Source organism: Aethalodelphis obliquidens, unplaced genomic scaffold (genome assembly GCF_003676395.1).
Source record: "Aethalodelphis obliquidens isolate GAN/ISIS:26980383/991018 unplaced genomic scaffold, ASM367639v1 scaffold11, whole genome shotgun sequence".
In the NCBI taxonomy this organism is placed as follows: Eukaryota; Metazoa; Chordata; class Mammalia; order Artiodactyla; family Delphinidae; genus Aethalodelphis; species Aethalodelphis obliquidens.
In genome coordinates, this window is record NW_020837955.1 from 28851529 (window position 1) to 28875225 (window position 23697).

The 23697-nt window shown below is 46.9% G+C and overlaps 1 protein-coding gene and 1 long non-coding RNA gene across 39 annotated transcripts in view; both read left to right on the forward strand.

The window, feature by feature from the left end:
- TCF7L2 (transcription factor 7 like 2) overlaps positions 1-4421 on the forward strand; it is a 197490-nt gene extending 193069 nt beyond the window's left edge. For 30 of the 38 annotated variants that reach the window (XM_027112610.1, XM_027112608.1, XM_027112614.1 and 27 more), the window contains one exon: positions 2301-4421. In XM_027112610.1, the coding sequence (XP_026968411.1) occupies positions 2301-2706 (406 nt within the window). In that variant the 3' untranslated portion in view covers positions 2707-4421. The remainder of the gene's footprint in view (positions 1-2300) is intronic. The other 8 variants (XM_027112631.1, XM_027112635.1, XM_027112629.1 and 5 more) reach the window with 5 other exon arrangements.
- Positions 4422-15397: 10976 nt separating this feature from the next.
- The window catches only part of LOC113623425 (uncharacterized), a 98898-nt gene continuing 90598 nt past the window's right edge, over positions 15398-23697 (forward strand). Inside the window, exon 1 of the long non-coding RNA XR_003433927.1 lies at positions 15398-15697. This is a non-coding gene — a long non-coding RNA (uncharacterized LOC113623425). The remainder of the gene's footprint in view (positions 15698-23697) is intronic.

Here is a 23697-nt window from a genome sequence, read left to right on the forward strand (position 1 = left end):
CACTCCCTGCGCAGGGTTTCTAATTTTATTTGACATTTGAGGACATTTTAACAAGATTCTGTTTTGAGCCCACCAAGTTGCTTTTCCCATCTTTTTCACTCTGCCCTAATATAGCATGGAACGCTGCTGGATGTCATTCCCTTGTTTCCTGTTATTTTTTTCCCCTCTTTCTCTCATTTGTCCCTGTCCTCTCTCCCATTTGTCCCTGTTGCTTTCTCAGTTTTGCTTATGCCCCCCACCCCACCCCCTTTCTTCTCCCGTTTTTAAAATGCATGGACATAGTTTTTTGAGCATGTTTTGATCTGCAGGCTAAGGTGGTTTAAAACTCTGAGAGGCTTAATTATTTGTCTTGAGTTTCTGGGACGGGAGCAGAACCCACAGTCTATTTCAGTCTATCCCAGAGGAGAAAAAGGAACCTTGTCAAATTGAAGGTGAAGGGGGGCGCTGCCCTTGCTTTCCTAGAGTTCCTTTGGACCCAGAGCAGGGATGGATAGACCCTGAGGCCACCAGTCCAGTGGGTCTTGGCCTCTGGGAGTCAGGAAGGGCTGAGCATGTGCCCTTTCACACACACCCCCTCCTACCATCTTGCGGAGTCCACAGCCCACGCACCGAGGGGCATCATCAGACAGCTCTGGGGCACAGAACCAAGGAGGAACTCATTACACCCACTTCCTTTCAAAGGCCAGTGACATCTGACAGTGGTTGCCTTCAACCAGGCAGCATCTTAGTTGCTTTCCCATGACCGGAAGCCAGCCGGCGCTTACAGACAGAGCGTTATCAGCTGTAGTTCTGACTGTATTCTCCTTAGATCAGCACATTCCCTGTATCTGCATTACTTTTATAGCACGTGTGGGGTTGATCGCCAGGATCACTCTTCCTACCAAATATTATCCCATCAGACTGGGATGAATAATAGGAGAAGCTTTGAGGTCACACGCTTAATGTCTTGAATGGATGTCCCCAACTTTAGATGATAAGCAAGAGAGGCTCTGAAATTCTCATTCCTATTTCTTACATAAACAGGAAATGGAGAGGGGAGATTCTCGTTTTGGTGCAGGGCAAAATTAGTCTTTCTGGTTTAAACCCTAATCCTGACGACCCCCATTCAACAAGGTCCATGCTGTGATTCCCTGGTACTTCTTCTTTGTCATCACTTCCTTGTGACAGGCTGTACCCTCCATTCACTGGCCCCGGCATGTGGACCAGGGCAGGATGCCCCTCCGTCCCATCCTCACTGTCTCTCCTTCTAGCCTTCTCACTATGGGGTGGGGGAGGGGAAGACCCCAAATCTTAAAAAAAAAAAAAATCAAGTTTGAATCATAATTTAATCCACAACCTGCAGGCCATACAACCAGTTATTCTCGTTCCTTTGGATCATTTTCTGTTTTTCTTATTCTTCCCCCTCCCCCACCTTTGTTTATCCTCTTCTACCTGTTTTTTGGTGGTTTTTTTGTTTTGGTTTTTTATTTTTTGTTTTTGTTTTCTTTTTGAGTTTATTTGGTTTTCTTTTCGTTCCCCCCCCTCCCCCCCCAACCCCACCCCGATTCTGACCTCTCCTGATTTGGTGTGGTTCTTAACAGACAAGCCCAAAAACTCTCTGGGCGCCAGCAGCCTCTGGTGGTGGTGGTGGTGGTGGTGGTGGTGGTGGTGGTGGTGGTGATGGTGGTGGTGATGGTGGTGATGGTGACGGGTTAAAACCTTTAAGCCTCTTGCTAGCACTGCCTTCAGCTCTGTGGGCTCAACAGTCAGCGTTTTGAGAGTTTCAGATTGATACGAGGCGCCTGGGGTGGGAGCTCTGTCTTTTTCTTTCTCTCACACACACACACACTCACACTCACACACACTCCACTGGCGGGGTAGGGATGGTAGTGGTGGAAATGGAGGAGGGTGGTTACGATGGGGAGTGAGGGCGTGTCTAAGCCAAAAGAGAAATAACAAACTTTTGAGTTCACCTCAGTTTGCACCTAGCCACCTTCTGGCAAGTCTGTGCCGCCGCCTACAGGTGGTACCCTTTCGCTTGCTGGCTTATATTTGGGCACGGGTGGGGCGCTGGGTATTTAGTGGGGGCAGGGGAAGCAGGTAGGTAGGGAGTTCTGTGGTCTGACATGCTTGGTTTGCTGGAGCAGGCTTAGCTCAGTGAGCGCGGCACCCCAGCGTGACTGTAATCGTCCCCTGGCCGCTGGGCCTGCCTCCGCAGGGCATCCGCTAGGTGACGTCACCTCGGCTCTGAGCATTAGAGAACTCTCTCCCGCGGCATCTTTGCCCTTTATTCACAGATAACTCTCTTCCCCTGTTTCTAGGAGAAAAAAAAAGTGCGTTCGCTACATACAAGGTGAAGGCAGCTGCCTCAGTCCACCCTCTTCAGATGGAAGCTTACTAGACTCGCCTCCTTCCTCCCCCAACCTGCTAGGCTCCCCTCCCCAAGACGCCAAGTCACAGACTGAGCAGACCCAGCCTCTCTCGCTGTCCCTGAAGCCCGATCCCCTGGCCCACCTGCCCATGATGCCTCCGCCGCCCGCCCTTCTGCTTGCCGAGGCCGCCCACGGCAAGGCCCCCGCCCTCTGTGCCAACGGGGCCCTGGACCTGCCTCCCGCCATCCCTCCCTCATCCCTGGCGCAGCCGTCGACATCTTCCTTACATTCCCACGGCTCTCTGGCCGGGACGCAGCCGCAGCCGCTCTCCCTCGTCACCAAGTCTTTAGAATAGCTTTACCTTCCTCAGCTCCGGTTGCTCTTTTGTGGAGTGTTGCGTTCTGCTTTTCTTTATTTCCCGCGCCCCCTTCTGCCAGGTTTTTGTTTTGTCCTCTTTTCCGTTTGTGCCACGTGGCTACATTAGTTAATGTTTATCGAGTTCATTGGTCAATATTTGACCCATTCTTATTTCAATTTCTCCTTTTAAATATGTAGATGAGAGAAGAACCTCATGATTCTACCAAAATTTTTATCAACAGCTGTTTAAAGTCTTTGTAGCGTTTAAAAAATATATATATATACATAACTGTTATGTAGTTCGGATAGCTTAGTTTTAAAAGACTGATTAAAAAACAAAAAGGAAAAAAAAGAAGCAATTTTGAAGCAGCCCTCCAAAAGGAGTTGGTTCTGTATTATTTGTATTAAATACGAGCTTGCGAACCAATCATTTTCCATCTGGTTTTTAAACCATAAGGGCACAATGAATGCAGTGCCATTTACCTTTTTTTTTTTCCTGTGTGAAACAACTTTTATTGTGATGTTACTTGTTATTGTTTAAATGTACAGAAACAAAGGGTTAAAATGTGTTAATATACCTTGTTCCATGGTGTTGTTCTTTTGGGGGGAGGGGGATGCTATTCAACAATTAATGGAATCACAACGCTGTTGGACCAGTAGTATTTATTGCTTTAGAGGTTGCTTGTCAAACCTGTACGTTGTCCCTTTTAAAATATGTTTTCCTTTTTCTTGAAACTGTATAAAGTTTTTTTCCCCTTAGCATAAGCATCTTATATATAACAACTCATTTGTACAAGGTTTTTAAGTTTATATATAAAATGTGTATATATATATTTTTTGTTTCCCTTTTGGACATTTTTTTTTTTTTTTTTTTGCCGTATGAAACCCAGATGCCGCCAAATGGACATTAATAGTTGCATTAAAGGATCAGTAGCATTAACAAAAGTTGCTTTAAAAGCCATTATGTAAAACAAGACTTGAAAATTAGTGAGGGAATTTTAGCGACGCTGTACGAGCAACAGTGGAAATTGTCCCGTTTCCCCTGTGAACTCGCAGGCGAGCGCCCTGCACCCTGAGGACATGGACTGACCGTGTGCAAAACTTTATGTGCCAAAATTCTCAGTGACTTTAGCTTTCTCTCTCTTTTTGATGCTGTAATTTTTGTTCATCATGTTTTGCTGTGATGTTACATAGGTAGATTTGTATGTAGTTTTAATGTCACCTATAACAAGATGTGTTTGGTAGCAGATTGTCCAGAAAGCATTTTAAATGAAGAGGTATAAACCCTTAAGGGCCAAAAATTCTGTATATTAGATTACTCTTAAAGGAAAAACCAGCTGCCGCTTTTATGTACACGTATGACATACAAGTAGGTAGCAAACTTTAAAAATAAAAAAAACCTAGGCATGTTGATGTTACAAAATGCTGTATAAAGCTGAAACCTGTTCATTCAGTGCCATTGTAGTTGACATGAAGCGATTGTAAAACTGTCTCCGATTTTTCTCTGGTTTATTAAAATGCTAACTATAACATTTTTTGTGAATACTTTGAATGTTTCCTAACAGTTGTGATGTTACTGTTCCGTTTTATGCTCTTATTCCAATTTCATTTTTAATGGTTTGGAAGCCATTTTTGTAATGAATAAATGTTCATGCTGTACAGTATCTGTAGCATGCCGTTCTGGATTAATAAAAGCAACTTAGTGCAGATAAAGGCTGGTCACTTGTTTCTGTAGTTTGGCTTTTATTTCTGGGGGAGCTGGATCCGCCTTAACCAAGAGAAACGTGTTCCAAGCTGGAACTTGAGACCCCGTGGTTGGTATGGGTGGTGGGTGGTGACTTGGATACCAGAAAGGGGCCTTGAACTCTTATGAGGGGTTGCTTTCCACCTGCCCCCCCCCCCCCATTCTTAATGTCCGTTTGCCACACTTTATGTACCTGGTTAGTTCATTTCTGAAAGCAAATATCACTCTTCTGGCTGTAAGACTGTCACTCGGATGTATCTCAGTCGGCCCTCTCAGAGTATCAAGCAGAAATGATTTCATTCCAGTTCATGAGACTTAGTTCGCCAGGAGGGGATTTAAGAAACCACATCATTGCCATTTCAAGGATCATTGATGTGAAAGTATCCTTATTTCTTTCTAAGAATTAACATGCAGGGAGCGATGCCAGGGTGAGCAGTTGTTAAGCAAGAAGGTTTTTAGAAAATTGGATCAAGGTGCTTCCATTACAAGTTTGCGTAGAGGACTCTTGCCATCCCTGAGTCTCAAGTTCAGGGCTCTCCCCTGGCCGGGGACACATCCCCATCGTCAACCAGGGCCACAGTAAAGATCTTCCTAAGGTTTCCACTGCATTCATTCCTCACGCTGGCTAGGACGGACAGATGGATGGATGGATGGATGCATACGTGGTTCCACATATCTGGACAGCCTCACCTGCAAAGGACGTGATTTCATTGGGCACGGAAGCTGTCTGTGTCACTGCCCTTGTTACATATGGTTACACGGTGTTGTCCTTAAGGACTTTTCTTGGAAGCTCTGCTTTGCTCAAGGTGATTTTTGTTCTGTAAAATCTTGATATTTTGTTTTCATTTGCTTTGTATTCCCGGGAAGGAGTGATTCTGGTTGTCCTTCCCCATTTTATTTTGCACGCTGGGACCAGAGTGACCTTTGAAAACACAAATGACAATATCTGTTCTTTGTGGCAGTGTGCTAAGCCACTGATGGGCATTTTCTCATTTCATCCTAACGCCTACCCCCTGAGGTAGATGTTATCCTCCCCCTCCACTCTCTGCTTTATTTTCTAAAACTGGGTTTGGGAACTCGGAGTGTGTGTCTTGTCCAAAACCACACAGCCTGTAGGGTGGTGGAGCTGGGATTTAAATTCAGCCCTGACTCCAAACCCATGCTCTTGATACCAAGTTATGCCTCCTTGCGTAGTAAAGATGGTCCTTCTCCCACATGGAGTGATGGGATGATCCTTTGGATGGCTTCCTTGTTTGTTCCAACCCCCTCTGCAGCACACACTCGCTTTCCCCTAAAAGCATTTTTGCCCTTCTGCTTTCAAAGATGCAGTTGCCCTCTGCCTGGAAGGTCTGCTCTGCTCCTGCAGCCTCATTCCTCAACCTTCCGGTCTCCACGTAGATGATAGTGATGGTGTCTGTGATCTTTCAGCTTCCTGTCTTTCCCTGTCATTAACATTCTCATCCACCATCGTGTCAATGGGGGTGGCCTTGTTAGGCCACTAATAACACCACTCGGTTCTGTGGACCTTTGGGACTGGATCATTCTTTGCTGTGGGGGACTGTGCTATGCATTGTAGGGTGTTAGCATCCCTGGCCTCTACCCACGAGATGCCAGAAGCACCCCCTTCCCACCAGTCATGACAACCAGAAATGTCTCCAGACATTGCCAGATGCCCCCTAGGGGGCAAAATAACACCCAGTTTAGACCCATTGCTCTAGGGAACCGCCCAGGAGAGCAGGATTGTGGCTCTGGTGATCTCTGTTTTATACTAGGGTTCTGTTTCAGTGCCTGGCACATTGAGGGTGCTCCATACATATTGGGGGAAGGAATGAACAAGGTTGGCCAACTCCACACCTGTGTTGCGGGAAGCAGAAGAATAGAAACTTCCCATAATGCTTCCAGAGTTTGTGTTCTCAGAACTTCCAAGGTCTCAAGTTACTTCCTTAATCCTTTCAGCCATGCTGGAGTATAAGTCATTGCCCTTGTTACAGAGGCCGAAAACGCCAGCTGGAAGGGGTTGCTGTTCCTCCATCATCAGCCAGCCTGAGTACAGATCTCTTCCTAAAATTCAAAATGCGGATCACCTAGCCATGTGCTTACTGCTCTAGAACATTTGAGCAATGCTTTGGGGATCTTCTCTCCACCCTAATATGGAGCTTCCTTTTCCCCCAAGCTTGTCTAATTCTGCACAGCTCGGGTTCCAGTCAAACGGCAGGCCGAGTCTTTGGGCCTCAACTCTTCTTCTTTTTTAAAAAATAAATTTATTTATATTTGGCAGCACTGTGTCTTCATTGCTGCACACGGGCTTTCTCTAGCTGTGGCGAGCGGGGGCTACTCTTCGTTGCGGAGCACGGGCTCTAGGCACACGGGCTTCAGTAGTTGTGGCACGCGGGCTCAGTAGTGGCTCTTGGGCTCTAGAGCACGGGCTCAGTAGTTGTGGCACACGGGCTTCATTGCTCCACAGCATGTGGGATCTTCCCAGGCCGGGGCTCGAACCCGTGTCCCCTGCATTGGCAGGCGGATTTTTTTTTTTTTACATCTTTATTGGAGTATAATTGCTTTACAACGGTGTGTTAGTTTCTGCTTTATAACAAAGTGAATCAGCTATACATATACATACGTTCCCATGTCTCCTCCCTCCCACCCTCCCTATCCCACCCCTCCAGGTAGTCACAAAGCACCGAGCTGATCTCCCTGTGCTATGCGGCTGCCTCCCACTAGCTATCTATCTTACGCTTGGTAGTGTATATATGTCCATGCCACTCTCTCGCCTCATCACAGCTTACCCTTCCCCCTCCCCATATCCTCAAGTCCATTCTCTAGTAGGACAGTGTCTTTATTCCTGTCTTACCCCTAGGTTCTTCATGACATTTTTTTTTCTTAAATTCCATATATATGTATTAGCATACGGTACCTCTCTCTTTCTGACTTACTTCACTCTGTATGACAGACTCCAGGTCCATCCACCTCATTACAAATAACTCAATTTCGTTTCTTTTTATGGCTGAGTAGTATTCCATTGTATATATGTGCCACATCTTCTTTATCCATTCATCTGTTGGTGGACACTTAGGTTGTTTCCATCTCCGGGCGGCAGGCGGATTCTTAACCACTGCGCCACCAGGGAAGTCCCTCAACTCTCTTCTTGACATCGGTTTGGTTTCTTCCTACCTCGGGAAGTTTATTTTCAAACTGAACAGATTTTCTAGTTCATCCATGAGAAGGATCTGTGGATTTTTTGTTGCTAAGGGACCCTAAGACAACATCTAGGAGCCCATAACCTCATCTCTGAGCCATATCATTCCTGACCTCTGTTGGGACCTGGCCAAGGAAGTTTGCATGTTAGGAGGGTGTATTAGTTACCTGTGGCTGCTGTAACAGAGTAACATAAAGTTGGTGGCTTCAAGCAATAGCTCTCACAGCTCGGGAGGCCAGAAGTCCGAGAGCCAGTGCGTGCTTTCTCCAGATGTCTGGAGCCTCTTCCAGCTTCTGGTGGCTGTCTACAGTCCTGGGTGTTCCTTGTCCTGTAGCCACATCACTCAGACCTCTGCTTCCATCTTCACATCGCTGCCTCCTCTGCCTCTGTCCTGAAAGTCCCTCTGCCCCTCTCTTCTAAGGATACGTGTGATTGTGTTTGGGGCCCCTGGATGATCCTGGATAAGATGCTTCTCTCTAGGTCCTTAACTTAATCACATCTTCCGTCATATAAAATAATATTCACAGGTTCTAGGATTGGGATATGGACATATATTTTAGGGGGCTACCCTTCAGCCCACTCCAGAGGCAGTTGCCAATTCTGGGACGATTGCAGAGTCTTAGCACAGGATCCTCCACAATGGACAGTTGTTCCAGTGTCGGTGGTGGTTTTGGACAAATCTGTGCTGAAAGTGATTATTACAGTAGGTGGTTTTCCATTTCAGGTAATGGAAGGTTCACTTTTTATTCTGATGATGTGAATGCATGTAGGGTCAGAGGGCCTTTTGTCTGGACCCAGGGTGTGAAGAGAGGAAGCACCTGGGAGCAGTGGCATGAACCTGAGCTTGGGGAATCCTCCGTCTGACTCCCTCACTGTGTGTCCTTGGGTAATGCCTTCATCTCTCTGAGCCTCTCTTTCTTCAGCTAACACATAGTGACAATGTGTCATTTTGTCAACATGATAAGTGTCATTTTGACATTCTTGTGAGGGCTAGAATGCAGAGTGCCTGGAATAGTAAATCATAGTGTTTATTATTATCACAAAAGCAGAAGGTCAGTCATAATTATTTGTTTTCCTCATTTCTCCTTGGGATTCTGCTAGTCCGGGTCTTTAAACCCAGGTTAGAGAATAAAAGAGATCTGGATGTGGAAGACATGTCCCCGTTGTGGAGTCGAGGGACCACGGGCCTGGGACGCTGTGACTACCCATAGTCAGTCATTCACCTTACCTGGGACTTAATGACCCCATGAATATTTTTTCTACCTCTTGGGGCACCGCAGCCGTGGCTGGCATGCTTTCTGTGGTATGTAAATATGTTTTAATTAAAGCCCTTTGGAAAGAAGCTAAGAGCCTAAAAGTCTCTTGTGCCTCAAGGCAAGTGCCAGAAACCGGAGCTGGGAATCGCTAATAAACGAGGCTAGAGGCTTGGTTCTCTAGAGGGTTCCCATCTGGAGTTGGCGTCCTCATCTCCCATTTCACATCTGGCTCAGCATTCCCAGGTGTGTGCCAATGGCAGAAGCCTGGGTGAATCCTGGTGTGGGTATGACGGGCAACACTAGTGAATTCTGAGCCTGGAGCATGGTTTTTTTTGTTTGTTTGTTTGTTTTTTGCGGTACGCGGGCCTCTCACTGTTGTGGCCTCTCCCGTTGCGGAGCACAGGCTCCGGACGCGCAGGATCAGCGGCCATGGCTCACGGGCCCAGCCGCTCCGCGGCATGCGGGATCTTCCCGGACCGGGGCACGAACCCGCGTCCCCTGCACCGGCAGGCGGACGCTCAACCACTGCGCCACCAGGGAAGCCCAGCGTGGGTTTTTTAAAAGCTGGCATTTTGTGAGTGCACTTGATGGGAGCTGTAAGCACATTGATTCCTTGATTCATTCATTCATTTAACAACTATTTTTTGAGCACCAATTTGCACCAGGTACTGTTCTAGGAACTGGCACATAGATCTGGGAGGAGTCAGGTTGGTCTCTGTTTTTTTCCCTTTGAGCTCAGTCCTGCATCATCTAACAAGACAGAGTCTTTAAGGAAAGGGGCCACAAACATTCCTGAGGCCTGGGCAAGCCACTCACCTGGAAAGTGGCTTCATATGAGGATAATGACTAGAGGATGTGCTAAAAACTCTACCTGTGTTTCCTCATTTAATCTTCATGGGAATTGAAATTGCTTTTATGTTCATTTCACAAGTGTAGAAAGTGAGGCTTAGCGAGGGTAAGTGGCTTTCTCAAAGACACATATCTGGGAAGTAGTGAGCCCAGGATTTAACCCAAGGCAGCCCGACTCAGGAGCCTGCACAGCTAAATACCATGCTGTACTCCTCCTCATGAAGTCACAGACCATCTGAGTAGCTGGGGAGAGGCAGAGGACGGAGCTAGTTTGATTCATGGCCTTGGGAGAGGCTTTGGTTATGATATCACAGGGTTTTTTCCCTCCCTGTGTGCAGAAGTTTTTTTTCTCATTCTGGTTCCTGTGCATGTAATAATAATAAAGACAGTTAATAATTACATAGATTGCACTATTTTGTTTTTTAAAAAATGTATTTATTTGGCCACACCAGGTCTTAGTTGTGGCATGCAGGATCTAGTTCCCTAATCTAACCCGGTCCCCCTGCATTGGGAGCGCGGAGTCTTAAATCGCTGGACCACCAGGGAAGTCCCTGGATTGAACTATTTTGGACTCAGTGCTAGAAGTTGTAGAATCCGAAAATTAGAAGAAAATTAGAAGTATATGTATTATAATATTGTATATTATATGTGTTTCTCAGATTGTGGGTTGCAACCGGGTAGTGCATTTAAGTCCCACTTAAGAAATATATTGTCACTCCAAATCATGAGCATATTTTTCTCTCTTTTCTTCTAGAAGCTTTATTGTTTTACCTTTTATGTATAAATCAATGATCCAGCTGGTATCAATTTTGATATATGAGGCAAGGGTCAGATTTCATTTTTTTCTCTATGGGTGTCTGGTTGACCTAGCATAACTCAAATGACAGTATGGTTTGGATCTGCTTCTTGACACTTTCTATTCCACTGATCATTTTCTAGCTTGGTGCCAATACCACACTGTTTTAATCACTGTATCTTTGTAATAAGTCGTGCTATATGGCATGTAAGTCGTTCAGTTTTGTTCTCCATCAAGATTATATGACTTTATTGGCCTTCGCATCTCTATATAAATTGTAGAATTTGATTGTCAACTTCCATCTACACATACACAAACACACAACCTGCTGGACTTTTTATTATGATTGTGATGAATCTGTTCTACAATTTGGGGAGAAATGACATCTTAACAATATTGAGTCTTCTAATCCATGAACATCGTTTATCCCTTCATTTATTTATGTATTCCTTAATTTCCCTCAATAATGCTGTATTCATTTGCTAGGGCTGCCATAACAAAATACCACAGATGGGATGGCTTACACAGCCGAAACTTATTTTCTCACAGGTATGGAGGCTAGCAGTCTAGGATCAAGGTGTTGGAGGTTTGATTTCTTCTATGGCCTCTCTTCTTGGCTTCCTGCTGTGTCCTCACGTGGTCTTTCCTCTGTGTGTGTCTGTATCCCCATCACCTTTTCTGATAAGGACACTGGGGATGTTGGACTAGGGCCCACCCATATGTCCTTTTTACCTTAATTACCTCTTTAAAGGCCCCTCTTTAAAGGGGCTTAGGACTTCAACACATGAATTTGGTGGGGGATGCAATTTAGCCCATAACAAATGTCTTCTGGTTTCATGTATAGAGGTTTTGCATGTCTTTCATTCAACTTATCCCTAGATATTTTATATTTTTTAAAATTATCGCAAGTGGTATTTTAAATTTTTTACGTACTATTTGATTATTGCTAGTATATCGAATTATACTTGATTTTTGTATACTGACCTTTTATCCAACAGCCTTGCTAAATTCACATATGAATTCTAATAGATTAGCTGTAGCTTTTTTGGATGTTTCTATCCATACAATTATGTTATCTGCAAATACCGATAATGTTATTTCTTCCCTTTTCCTTCCCTTCCAATCTTTATACTCCCTCTTCTGCCTCCTTTTTTTCCCTTTATTGTGCTGGCAAGAGCCTCCAATAGGACGTTGAATAGGAGTGGTGATGTTGGACTTCTTTGTCTTTTTTCTGAACTCAAGGAAAAACATTCACGATTTCACCATTAAGTATGTATAGTGTCCGCTGTTTTTGTAGATACATGTTATCAAATTAAGAAGATTCCTTTTTAGTCATAGTTTGTTGAGAACGTTTCTCACAGACTCAAAGCATGGAAAGGTGAGCCACAGGTAGGAGATAATATCTGTAACACATTTATTGGATGAAGGACTGATATCCAGGTATTAAAAAGCTCCTAAAAATCAAAAGAAAAGATAGCCTAATCAATTGAAAGAGGGCAAAACCCCAAACTAAACAAAACGAAAATGAGACTAGGTAATTCACAAAAAAGGGATATCCCAGTAGCAGTAGCATAATTTACCTTAGTAGATGATCATAGCATCTTCATTCATAATGGCCCCAAACCGGACACATTCACATTGTTCATCAATAGTAGAATGGATAAATAAATTGTTGTTTTCATACGATGGGTCGTTTTCATCCAAAGCCCTCAAGATCCCTCTGGACTCTTCTCATAGATGATATATGCTCCATTCCACTGAGATGCTGGGAATGATATTGGGTAGGTGAGGGGTTGTTTGTCTTGCATGGAGCTATGATCGCCATGTGGCCTACAGCCTAGGGCCTGAGGAGCGAGTCACCACAGCCAGAAGTCATAAACCAAGGCTTTTGAAAAATAATTTAATGGCCCCTATTCATTTGGTTTATGGAATTATGAAGAATTCAGGTTAAGCGATGTTAACTTCCTCTGGGTTCTCAAGGTAGTGGTGGTTACTACTTAGAACAAAACAAGCTATGCACTGCCCACTCACTCACATCCCTGTTAGCTTTATGAGACCAAGTGTGAAAGGAAATTCACAGTGAAGGATGTGGATGGAGTGGGGCTACTGGAATGGCCTCTAAGGATAAATAATATAGTAAAGCATTAAGTTTCTATTAATAACTTTTCAGATACTACCTGCTAGAAACCACTCTGGTGTCTGTGTTTGCTTTTCAGGGTGCAAGGGTTGAGGGGGAGGGTGGAAATGGGAAATCATGGGCTTGTTATGAAATTAGAGCCCACCCTTGGTTTCAGAGTGTGTGTGTGGGGCCCTGTTTAGCTCCCCACCCCTACCCAGGGCATCAGAATTCCCAAGAGGGAGGTGTGGAGACATGTAAGTACTAACCTTCCAGGTAGGAATTCCAGGAGGGCTTTGTAAGGCAAGAGCAGCTGCTCTAAACAGAGTCAGACTGTCTCCTCTCCAAGAGCTGGGAAGAAGGACCAGAGGAAACTGTAGCCCAGAGAAGGGGACCCAAGCATGTCTTGTTTGAAGCCGCACAGCCGGGTCCTGGCAGGTTCTAGGCTAGACGCCATGATTCCTTGCACTCTAGACCAGGGATCTTTCCAGTAAACGACCCCAGCTTTGAATCCTCTACTGACTGGCTTTGAGGATGGGGAATTTGCATCCTACTGCCAGCTCCACGACTTGTTCCCAATCTCGGGTCGGTGTCCAAGTTTGAGGACTCCAGTGCGATGGAGGACTGGAGTGTGCAGCTCACAGGAATACAGAAGCCACCATTAGCAGACGCCTCTGACATGCCGGGCACCACACTGGGCTCCCGGGCATCTCCCACGGCACGCCTTATTTTATTTGTTCTTCACCCAAATACTATGATGGAGTCTTCCTATTTCCATTGTCATAAGAAGGAGCTAAGCAACACATTCAGCATCAGTCAGCCGACAAGTGGCAGAGCTGGAGTTAAAATTAGCCAGTTCTCTTCAATTACCCTGCAAATGAGAATATTAAAGAGAAACTGAGTCCTGACATTTCTCTGAGGTTTTGGAAAAGCTGTTAGGACTCAGCTGGACTGGGACATCTGTCCACTTGGGAGAAACGGGGCTACCCCATGGGGAACCCAATGTCCTGTGGCTGCCATGCCCTAGGGTTAGGGTGGTGTGTCGTGGGAAGGTACTAAGTGGCCCTGACTCCAGGGCTGAGGACCTGGATGTTCTCTTTCTCTTGGTTCCAGGAGCTGTGACCTCACCTTGTACCACCAGCTGTGGCGAGCAGTGAGGTGAGTCCAATCGGACCCTGAGTGCAGCCCCCCGATGGTCGATCCTGGAGGCCAGGTGGGTGCTGGATGGATGTCTGTAGTTACCAGGGCCCAGCATTTGAGGGTTCCTGAGTGCAACTCACTGAGGTGATACTGGGAAGTCTCTCAGGTGCCTCAAGGCTGGTTGTTGGGCATCTGAGGAGAAGGGCTCGGCCATGGGGGCAGAGAGCCTGGCCTCTGCAGACAGCCTCTGTTCTCCCCAGGAACGGGCTGGGCCACCACGCCGCATCCTGCTGCCCAGCCGTCCCCTCGGCCCCACCTCCACCTTATATAATGGCACATTATACAACATTGCAAAGCAGGTGGTATTTTTAAAGACAGCAAGTGAGCATTTTTTTGGCCTAAATTTGGGAATGAAACAGATGGATTTTTAAGACTCTGGGCTTTTCCTATGAATAGTAACCCTTGTTCTCCTCTGCTTTTAAACACCAGTTTCAAGACCACCTCTAGCAACCAATCAGCACTCTATTTAATTATAACAAAATTCTTAGCTCTGTCTGCTGCTGCTGGGACAAGTGGGGGGCACTGGATCAATTTCTGGAGCCAGGCAGACTTGCCAACAACAATTTTCTTTTTCCCAGAGGGCCTCGGAGGCCAGCATCAGGTTCCAAGCCCTTCCTCTTCTGCCCGCTCGGCGTGGGCTCCCTGACAGCGAGTTTGAAAAGGGTTACAGAGAGGCAGATAAATGCTAGGCTTGTTGCAGCCTTCCTGACAGTGCAGACCCCCGCGCCAGTGAGCTCATACCTGCCTCATTACACTTGGTGCCAGAGTTTTTCCATTAACAGGTAATTGAGTAGAAACTAAAATAAGCGAAGTTTGTTTCATCCCTTGGATTTTCTTGCTGGGGTTTAAAAGAAAAACACTTTAGCTTCGTTAGTGGAGGAGTGTCCTTGAAAACGTATTTATGTTTTCCAAGTGATTTGTCGCTTGGTAGGTGTAATGAGCCCGTTCCCCCGGCCTCTCCCTTCTTGTTTTTATTCTTTAAGGGCCATAATATTCAGAGAATAGGAGCTGGTTTCCTGGACCCCTGGCTGTCTGACACCCTGTTTTAAGAGTGGATGGTGGGTGGGAGGGAGGGAGACGCAAGAGGGAAGAGGTATGGGAACATATGTATATGTATAACTGATTCACTTTGTTATACAGCAGAAACTAACACACCATTGTAAAGCAATTATACTCCAATAAAGATGTTTAAAAAAAAAAGAGTGGATGGTGAGGTATGTTCCGTTCATGGTAGAGAACTAATTTTTCTCTCTCCGCTCTCTAGTACACACACACACACACCCCTGGAAAACCACCCATAGAAGCCTGTTGATCACACAGCCTCGGCCTGCAACCTACAGAGCCCAGGGGGCAGGTGCCCCAGGCCAGCCCCGCCCCCGTCTCTGTGCCCTGCGCCTGCGCATGAGCTCCAGGTGGATGACGTCGCCGGCTGCCGGAAGCAAAGCGAGGTTTGGTCTCCTTTTCTCTCTTTGCGGCTTTCTTTATGTGTGCCCAGCCCAGGTTCTAATTTCATAATTTGCTATTCCAGGAACAGGTGTTGTGTGAGCCCTGAGGTCTCCAGTCTTCCTGTTTCCCATCTCGCCGGGCTCCTATCTCAGCTGGTCTATTTTCAGCTTCGAGAAGATTCCTCATCACTGCCCAGACGTAAGTTGTCCATTAAGGTTGGAGCTTGGATGGTGTAACCGTGTGTAGTACTTGAAATCCACAGAGAGAGACAGAGGGAGACAGAGAAGGGGGCACGGCCTCCATACTTAGGAGTCTTCATCTTCATTTTACCCGGAGCACCAGAGAATCACGGCTTTATTTCCATCGTGAACCCTTTGTAAATTCTGGTGAGTGCGAATGCCCATCACCGCCCCCACCCCCATACACACACATGCACAAATGTATACGCTTGATTACAAACAACAGGCTGCATATGTTTTCAGTAGTTAATGAGCCCCGGTGGCCCTCAGGATAAGAATCACTACAGCAGGCAGGCAGGGCCAATGAAGCAATGTCATTAAAGCAATTTTTTTTTCTAGAATTTTCCCTGCTCCACACACCTGACATAGAAGTCTGTGAAGGAAAGACAGCGCCAGAAATTTGTGACTCTGGATGAACAAACTTAGCTCTGGCATTCTACCAGTAATAATAACCATAGCTAACATTTTTACGTCTCTGCTTTGTGCCAGTGTGGGGTGTCCTTCTAACAGGGATGGTGTAGATGAGGTCCCTGCCCACCCAGAGCTAACATTCCAGGGGGGGGTGGGGAGACACACAATAACCAAGTAAACAAAAGGGCCCCTTGAGATTTCAGTAAGTGCCGAAGGGAAATAAACCCGGTGACATGCTGGGGAAGAGCCTCCAAGCATTTAGGAGGGCCCCTCAGGGAGGTGCTGCGTCATCTGAGGCCTGAAAGTTGAGAAGCTTTTCTATGTGGGTCTCACTCTAGGTGCCTGACTCTGCATCCCCACAGCCTCCCAAAGCTCTCTTAGCAGCTCCATTTCACAGATGAGCACACTGAGGCCCAGAGGGACCTGCCCGGGGCCATGCAAGTGAGGGAACCAGATCTGGAGCCAGGCCTCTCAGGCAGATTCCTGAGCCTGTGTTCTTCCTTTTTTTTTTTTTTTTTAATAGCTTTATTGAAGTATAATTTAAATACCAGAAAACTCACTTGTTTTAAGTGTACAACTCAATGACTTTGAGGAAATTTCCAGAGTTGTGCAACCTTCACCACAATTCAATTTTAGAACGTTCTCATCACCCCAGAAAGGTCCCGCTTGCTCATTTGCAGTCACACCCTGTTCCCACGCCCAGCCGCGGGTAACTGCTCATCTACTTTCTCTCTGTGTAGAGTTGCCTTTTCTTCGCATTTCCTATACATGGAGTCATACATTATATAGTCTTTTGTGTCTGGCTTCTTTTATTTAGCACAGTGCTTCTCAACCTTTCTTTCATTAGCATCCATACCTTCCCCAAGGGGAAAAATTATATTTAATTAAAATTCTCCCTGAAGACAGAAATTAAGTACTAAGGATTTTGTCAGGTAGGGTTGAACTTTGGAAAGCCACAAGCTGTTGTAATAGCTAAGAATTTTTTGCCTCCAACTTTCTCCCTTTTATTTTAGGGCTTATATCCTCCGGCGGAGAATGTAAGATCATAATGTTAGGGGTTTTTTGTTTGTTTGTTTGTTTTTTGGCCGTGCCACATGGCATGTGGAATCTTAGTTCCCTGACCAGGGATCAAACCCGCATCCCCTGCATTGGAAGCGTGGAGTCTTAACCGCTGGACCACCAGGAAAGTCCAGCATAATGTTGTTGAGGTCCGTCCTTGTGCTTTCCTCTTGATCGTGTGTAGTATTTCATTGTATGGACTTGCTGCATTTTGTTATCCATTCACCAGTTAATGGGCTTCGGTGTTGTTTCCACTTTTTGGCTATCAAAGTCTTTGCCTTTAAACACCATACTGAATCCCTCAGCCCGCTCGCCATTTGAGGAAGAGCCCTTGGGCATCTCAGTGCTGCTTTGGGAAGATGAAATCACCCTCATTATCTCAGTTTCCCCATCCGTAGACTGGAGGTAATAATCCTTAGGCCACAGGATCGCCATGGCAAGGATCTACTGCCACTGCCTAGTAGATGGCAGCAGCTCAGTGTATGTCAGTGACCCTGCCCACCCCCTCATCCTTTCTGTGGGGAAAGGTGACCCCTTTGAAATCTCCCCCGCTGTGTTCCTTCCAGCTCCAGCTTCAATCTGTGTCTCCACGGATTATGTAATGTCTGACATTATTATTTCCTCCTTTTTCTCTTGTGTTATTCAGGTCAAACCCAACATTGTTCCTTAACAGGAATCTCAAGTATTTCTTTCCTCCTAGCACTTGTCTTCTGGTCTCAGCCCTTGACACATTTCCAGGGACCAATTGATTTCATCTGCTTCTAAGAAACTAGGCCTCCTGCAAGGGACTGGGGGGAGGGTAGTGCATGCGGATGCTGCAGTAAAATGAGCACTGGACTGCGAGTCCAGAGGCCGTGCTTCAGACCAGCTGGGCCGAGTGGCCCAGGCCCAACCCCAGATGCATTTGTATTAACTTCTCCTTCCGCGAAAGGTATCCTCGTTAAACGGGCTGGCCTCACAGGGTCATGAGGAGCGAATAAGAAAGACCCTGGGGGCGCAGTGGTTGAGAGTCCGCCTGCCAATGCAGGGGACACGGGTTCGTGCCCCGGTCCGGGAAGATCCCACATGCCGCGGAGCGGCTGGGCCCGTGAGCCATGGCCGCTGGGCCTGCGCATCCGGAGCCTGTGCTCCACAGCGGGAGAGGCCACAGCAGTGAGAGGCCCGTGTACTGCAAAAAAAAAAAAAAAAAAAAAAAAAGTCAGAAATTGACTTGGAAAGTGCCTTGTAGATGGTGAGGCCGTTGAGAAAAACAAAGACTGTGGTATATCCCCACTGTTGTTGGGGACCTGCCTGTGATGCTCTCCTGTTTGGGGGCCGTGGGCAGGGGGAGAGAGATGTGCATGTCCAGCGCCCAGGGTCTCAGGCTCCTGCTGCTGCCCCTTAAGACCTGAAACAATTCCACGCGAGCGTTGGGCCCAGTGTGTTGGGGAGGAGGGACATTGTAGAACTGGCCTGAGCGGGCCTCGCCCTGCTGGGAGTGTGTACCCCTGTAGACTCCTAGGCCTCGAGGGCTGAGGGAATGCCCAGAGAGAGGCAGACGGGCAGCAGCCGTGTCCCCTGCACACTTCGGTTTTCACCCCATTTCGGGCCTCTTTGTCCTCACCCCCTCCCCTCCTCTCCTGCCACTTTCCTGTTTTCCATCGACCAGACCTGGGTGGTGGGGAGCCAGCTGGGTTTGTGTCCTTTGGGTCAAAAAGGATACTTCCTGGGAACCAGTTGAGCAGAGCAGTTAAGAGGGAGGACTCTGGAGTCAGCCTGGCTGGGTGTGAAGCCCCGGCGGTGTGGTTTCCTGGCTGGGCATGTTGGCCAAGTTAAGGAACTTCTCCAAGCCTTGTTTCCTCAGCCATAACGTGGAACTAAGACACTGCCTACCTCCGGGAGGCTCAGATGAGAAGTGCTTGGGTCGACGTTTGACGCTTGAGGTCTGTTCCATGAACACGGGCTATTATTACTGCTCCTGTTGCCCTGTGTTCCATGGGGCAGGAGAGAGAAGAGCCCCGACCAGGTGCAGTCATCTAGGAGGAAGAAGACAGTGGCCTGCATGGTGTGTTTTTGGAAGGCCACCAGACTCAGATTTGCTCCCAAGGCCTGAGACACCCCATGGAATCGTTCAGTGTGGCCCTGAGGACCTTTCAGTCTCCCCAGTCCCCTGTTCAAGTGCAGACACCCCACAGGAGGGCTGACAGCTTCAGCCTTCTCAGCTGAGGCCCAGAGAAAGGGGCCTTGTGAGGGCACAGGTGGGCTCAAGGGAAGGTGACATCACCAGAGCCTGGAACTTGGCCCTCTGACCCCCAATCCTGAGCCCAGCATGAGGGTCCACTTTTTGGCCTTGAATCATCCTGATTAAAGGCAGACATTGGAAAAGATTGTTCATAAAAGGTCTTGGAATTGAAAATGATTTATTTTCCTAATGCAATATATTTTTTTTGAGTGAGAAACAGAAAAGAGGGGATGGATGGATGAATGCGTGAATATGGGGTCAAGAAACTCAGAAGCACTCATGCTTTCGTGCAGTTTGTCTTCAAAGCCACACACCATTCCATCTCTTCTCCCACTTGTTTCAGAGGGAAAGTGACTGGGTCTAGTGACTGAGGGGCTGGGCCAGACCACCCAGCAACCAGTGTACTGGTAAATGTTTAAGTAATGCTTCAGGGGGGGAAAGCCCTGATTTGTAGCATTTGCCAATTTCTATGGTGTAATTACTCTACCATGGCCAATTTTAATCTATCCACGTGACACCATTACATATGGAGTTAGAAACAGATGGCCAGAAGCATACCATTATACAATATTCCCATCACACAGCTACAGTAGATACACATCACCACAAGGGCATAGATAATGGTAAAATAAGTGATGCTTTGAGTGTTTACCACCTTTGCTGTTAATATAATTTGTCTGGTTCTAAGTTTATACAACTTAATTTTAAAAAACTGGCTCTTGGCACACAGAGGGACAAACGTGAAGTGTACAAGCTAAGAAGAGAAGCCTCAGGAGAAACCAGTCCTTCTGACATCCTGACCTTGGACTTCCAGCCTCCAGAGCTGTGGAAAAAAATACATCTGTGTTGTTTAAGCGGAAAAAAAAAAAAAAAAAAAAACTGGCTTGCAAAATTACTGGAAATCAGGTCTCCCAAGCCAGTGTGTGCTGGGTCCAGCATACTACTGCCTCCACCCCAAGGCCAATAGAAGCCCTTGGAAAGTTCTTCAGACCAGCTCTGAAGCCTTCCCCTGACTGGTCTCTGAAGCATCCACACTGCAGGCCCAGCCAGGATGGATGCCCTGTTGTCAGCCCTGAGTTCTGAGCAAGATGGGAAGTTGCCAACTTACGAAAGTATCCTTTGTCATGCACCGTCGCCTCCAAGGAAGCTGGGTTTGTCCTGTCTGAGCCTGGACTGCTTCAGGAAGAGGATTCAAAGGTACCCAATTTTCAGCCTATTGGATACTTGAGAAAATTCTGCCAACTCTCACAAAGGGACGTTCCTGTGAAAGGAAAAGTGCTCGGAAGTCCAAAGAAATCAGTGTGGGGAATTCTGGTTTCCTTCAGGGATGTTGAAGAAATTCCAGAGGCCAGACCTATTCTCCTGACTTACTGTCAGGGCAGCGGGGCGCTGTTGGCACACACCCCCCCCAGAACAAGAAGCCAGGTCAGGGCCGAGGCCCCCTGCAGGCTTGGGACCCCTTTGCTCCCAGGCCCTGTGCTGGACCTGGCTGGAGAGCTGGGCGGCGGGGAGCCGTTCCTTTCAGAGGGCTGCCCCGCCTCGCCCAGGGCTCCCCTGGGCTCCAGCTGCTCCAGGGGCGCCCACCAGAGCATTATCTGGGAAGAAAGGCATCGGGCTGAAAGAGCATCCGCTTTCAGCAGGAGCCCCTCTGCTGCCCCAACGCCTGCCTGGCTCCTGGCCCCGGGCCATTGTGGAAGGACAAAGCTGACACACACAACAATCCCGCGACAATCTCCTCTCAGCCCTTTCTTCCTTATTATTGTTATGATTACCTTTCAAACACTGCAGCTTCTCGGGCTCGTTATCTCCGCTGAGGCCTTTGGCCAAAGTTCCTGGGAGCCACCTGTCCCTCCCCTGCACCCCCTTCGCCCTCCCAGGCCCAGCTTCACTGCTGTCTCTTTGACAAAATACATAAAACCAATACGGGTCGGTTAACATACATGACATCTTTAAACTTTAATCCCTTTACCCTCTCTCGACGCGGCGGGCCGGCCTCTGTAGAGGTGCCCGTGCATTGTTCCCCGTCAAAGGCTTCTTGAGTGGGTCTCCCACCGAGCAGCTTTTGTGTGAGTCAAATCAAGATTATAGGTAGCAGAGAAGAGAAAGCCGAGAAGAGAAGGTTAGCCCCTCATTTAAGACTTTAAGAAAAATCTGCCAGTGGGGGCCCGTCGGAGCGGGTAACGCACATGAAAGACCAAGTCCAAGCTGGGTCGCCCGTGTCACAAGAGGAGTTTTTCAGGGAGAAGCACACAAAACACGCATTGTCGTGGTCGCACACAGAGACATAAATTTAGGAACATGTTTGCCCTTCGCCTGAACATAGTTAGCTCTGATAATGAGGAACAATGAGCCTGAACGAAACCTCCTGGATTGAGTTAGAGCTCGGCACTTGTTCATTCTCCCACAAAAGTGGCTTCTCTCGTCCTCCCCGTCTTCACTCCTGCCCAGGGCCAAATGACCCTCTGCCACCCTCCGCTGTCCTCCGGCACCCTTGCTTGGTGGAATGGGGGACAGGTCAGGTGTCCAACAGGAGGACAGAGGACCTCTGCGTCTTAGCTGGCTCTTCCACATTGGAGAAGAATCCTTTGGGGTATCCAAAGTCCCTTTGGGGAAAGCCCCACAGAGGTTAGTACTTGCACAGTGGACAAGAGGTGCAGCTAGCGCTTCTTACTCTCCAGGTGGCAGTGGAAAGTTGAGATGGGGGGTACCTGGGTTCAATCCTGGCTCTACTGTGGGATCCTGGTAAATGACTTCATTTCTTGGTGTCTTATTTTCCTGTTGTATTAATGAGATAGTACCACCTCAAGGCTTGGGAGCGAGATTAGATGTCTGTAAATTGTGTAGCACATCGTTAAGTACTCAATAAGTGTTGACAATTATTCTCATCACTGGCGGAATGAATCAATCCCCCGAGATAAAAGAAAGCAGTTGAATTAGATCATGAAGATCTAAAACTCTAGGTTCTGTGATTCTCTTTTAATCTCCCCATTTTCATCTAGAGGTGTGTGAAATTGTCCACTTCTCACGGATAAGGAAACTGGGGTGTGGAAGGAGTGAATGACATACCCAAGCTGACACAGCAAATAGTGACAGAGAAAGGAAGATGACCAGGTCCTCCAACTATGCAGCTCTGCACAATTGTCAAGCATGACAGAGTTAGTGACCTGCGTACTAAGATGTGATAATATTTTCAGATAACAAAAACATTTGTAGCGAGGGGTTGAAAAAAATGATTTGTAGATTACCCTTCAGTTAATTTTTTTTTTAAAAAGCTGTCTCCCCGGAACCTACTGTTCTCTAAATATCCTGGGGCATCCAGGTCTCATAATGAAAGAGGCTTGGACCGGATGGTCTCCAGCTTAGTGGTGAAAAAGCTGGTATTGAATCTCGACTGTGGTACTTCCTGGCTGGTTGCCTTTGGGCAAGTTACTTGATCTCCTTGAGCTTCTGATTTTTTCCATTAAAAAAAAAATCAAGGTTTAATTTGCATCTAGTAATACCCTTTTGAGCGTGCGGTTCTGCTGGTATTGACAGACGTACACAACGGTGGATCCACCACCACAATCAAGGTATATAGAGAACATTTTCAAAACCCTCCAGAAATTCACCCAAGCCCCTTTATATTCAATCCCCTCCACCCACCCCCAACCCCTGGCAGCCACTGATCTGTTTTTTGTCCCTATAGTTTTTCCTTTGTGAGAACGTCATATAAATGGAGTCATGCAGTATGTAACCATTTGATTCCAGTTTTCTTTCACTTAGAATAATGCCTTTGAGATTCATCCATATTTTCCCTGTATTAGCAGTGTGTTTCTTTTTATTGCTGAGTAATATTCTGTGGTATTGAAGAACTAGTTTATTTTATCCATTCCTCTGTTGAAGGACGCTTGGGTTGCTTCCAGTTTTGGTGATTGCGAATAAAGCCGCTATAAACATTTACATACAGATTTCGTTTCACTTGGATAAATAGCTAGGAGTCGGTTTGCTGGGTCATATGGTTTGTGTATGTTTAACTTTATAGGAAACCACCAAGTTGTTTTCCACAGTGGCTGTACCACTTTGCCTTCCCACCAGTGACGTATGAGGGTCGCAGTTCTGCATCCTCACCGGGGCTTGATATCACTAGTTTTTTAAACGTTAGCCATTCGAATAGGTGTGTGAACCTTGGTTTGTAATCTGTAAGATGGAGACCACGGGGGCCTTCATGGTATTCTTGTGCACGTTATTTGACACGGCCCGTGTAAAGCACTTAGCACAGTGCCTGGCAGGTAAGGGGGGGTGGGCTGCTGAGTGAGAGTTTATTTATTATTCTGTCCAAGTGCAACATTCTTTTTTTATTTTTTAATTTTTAAAAATTAATTAATTAATTTTGGGCTGCATTGGGTCTTCGTTGCTGCGCGTGGGCTTTCTCTAGTTGTGGCGAGCAGGGGCCACTCCTCGGTGTGGTGCGCGAGCC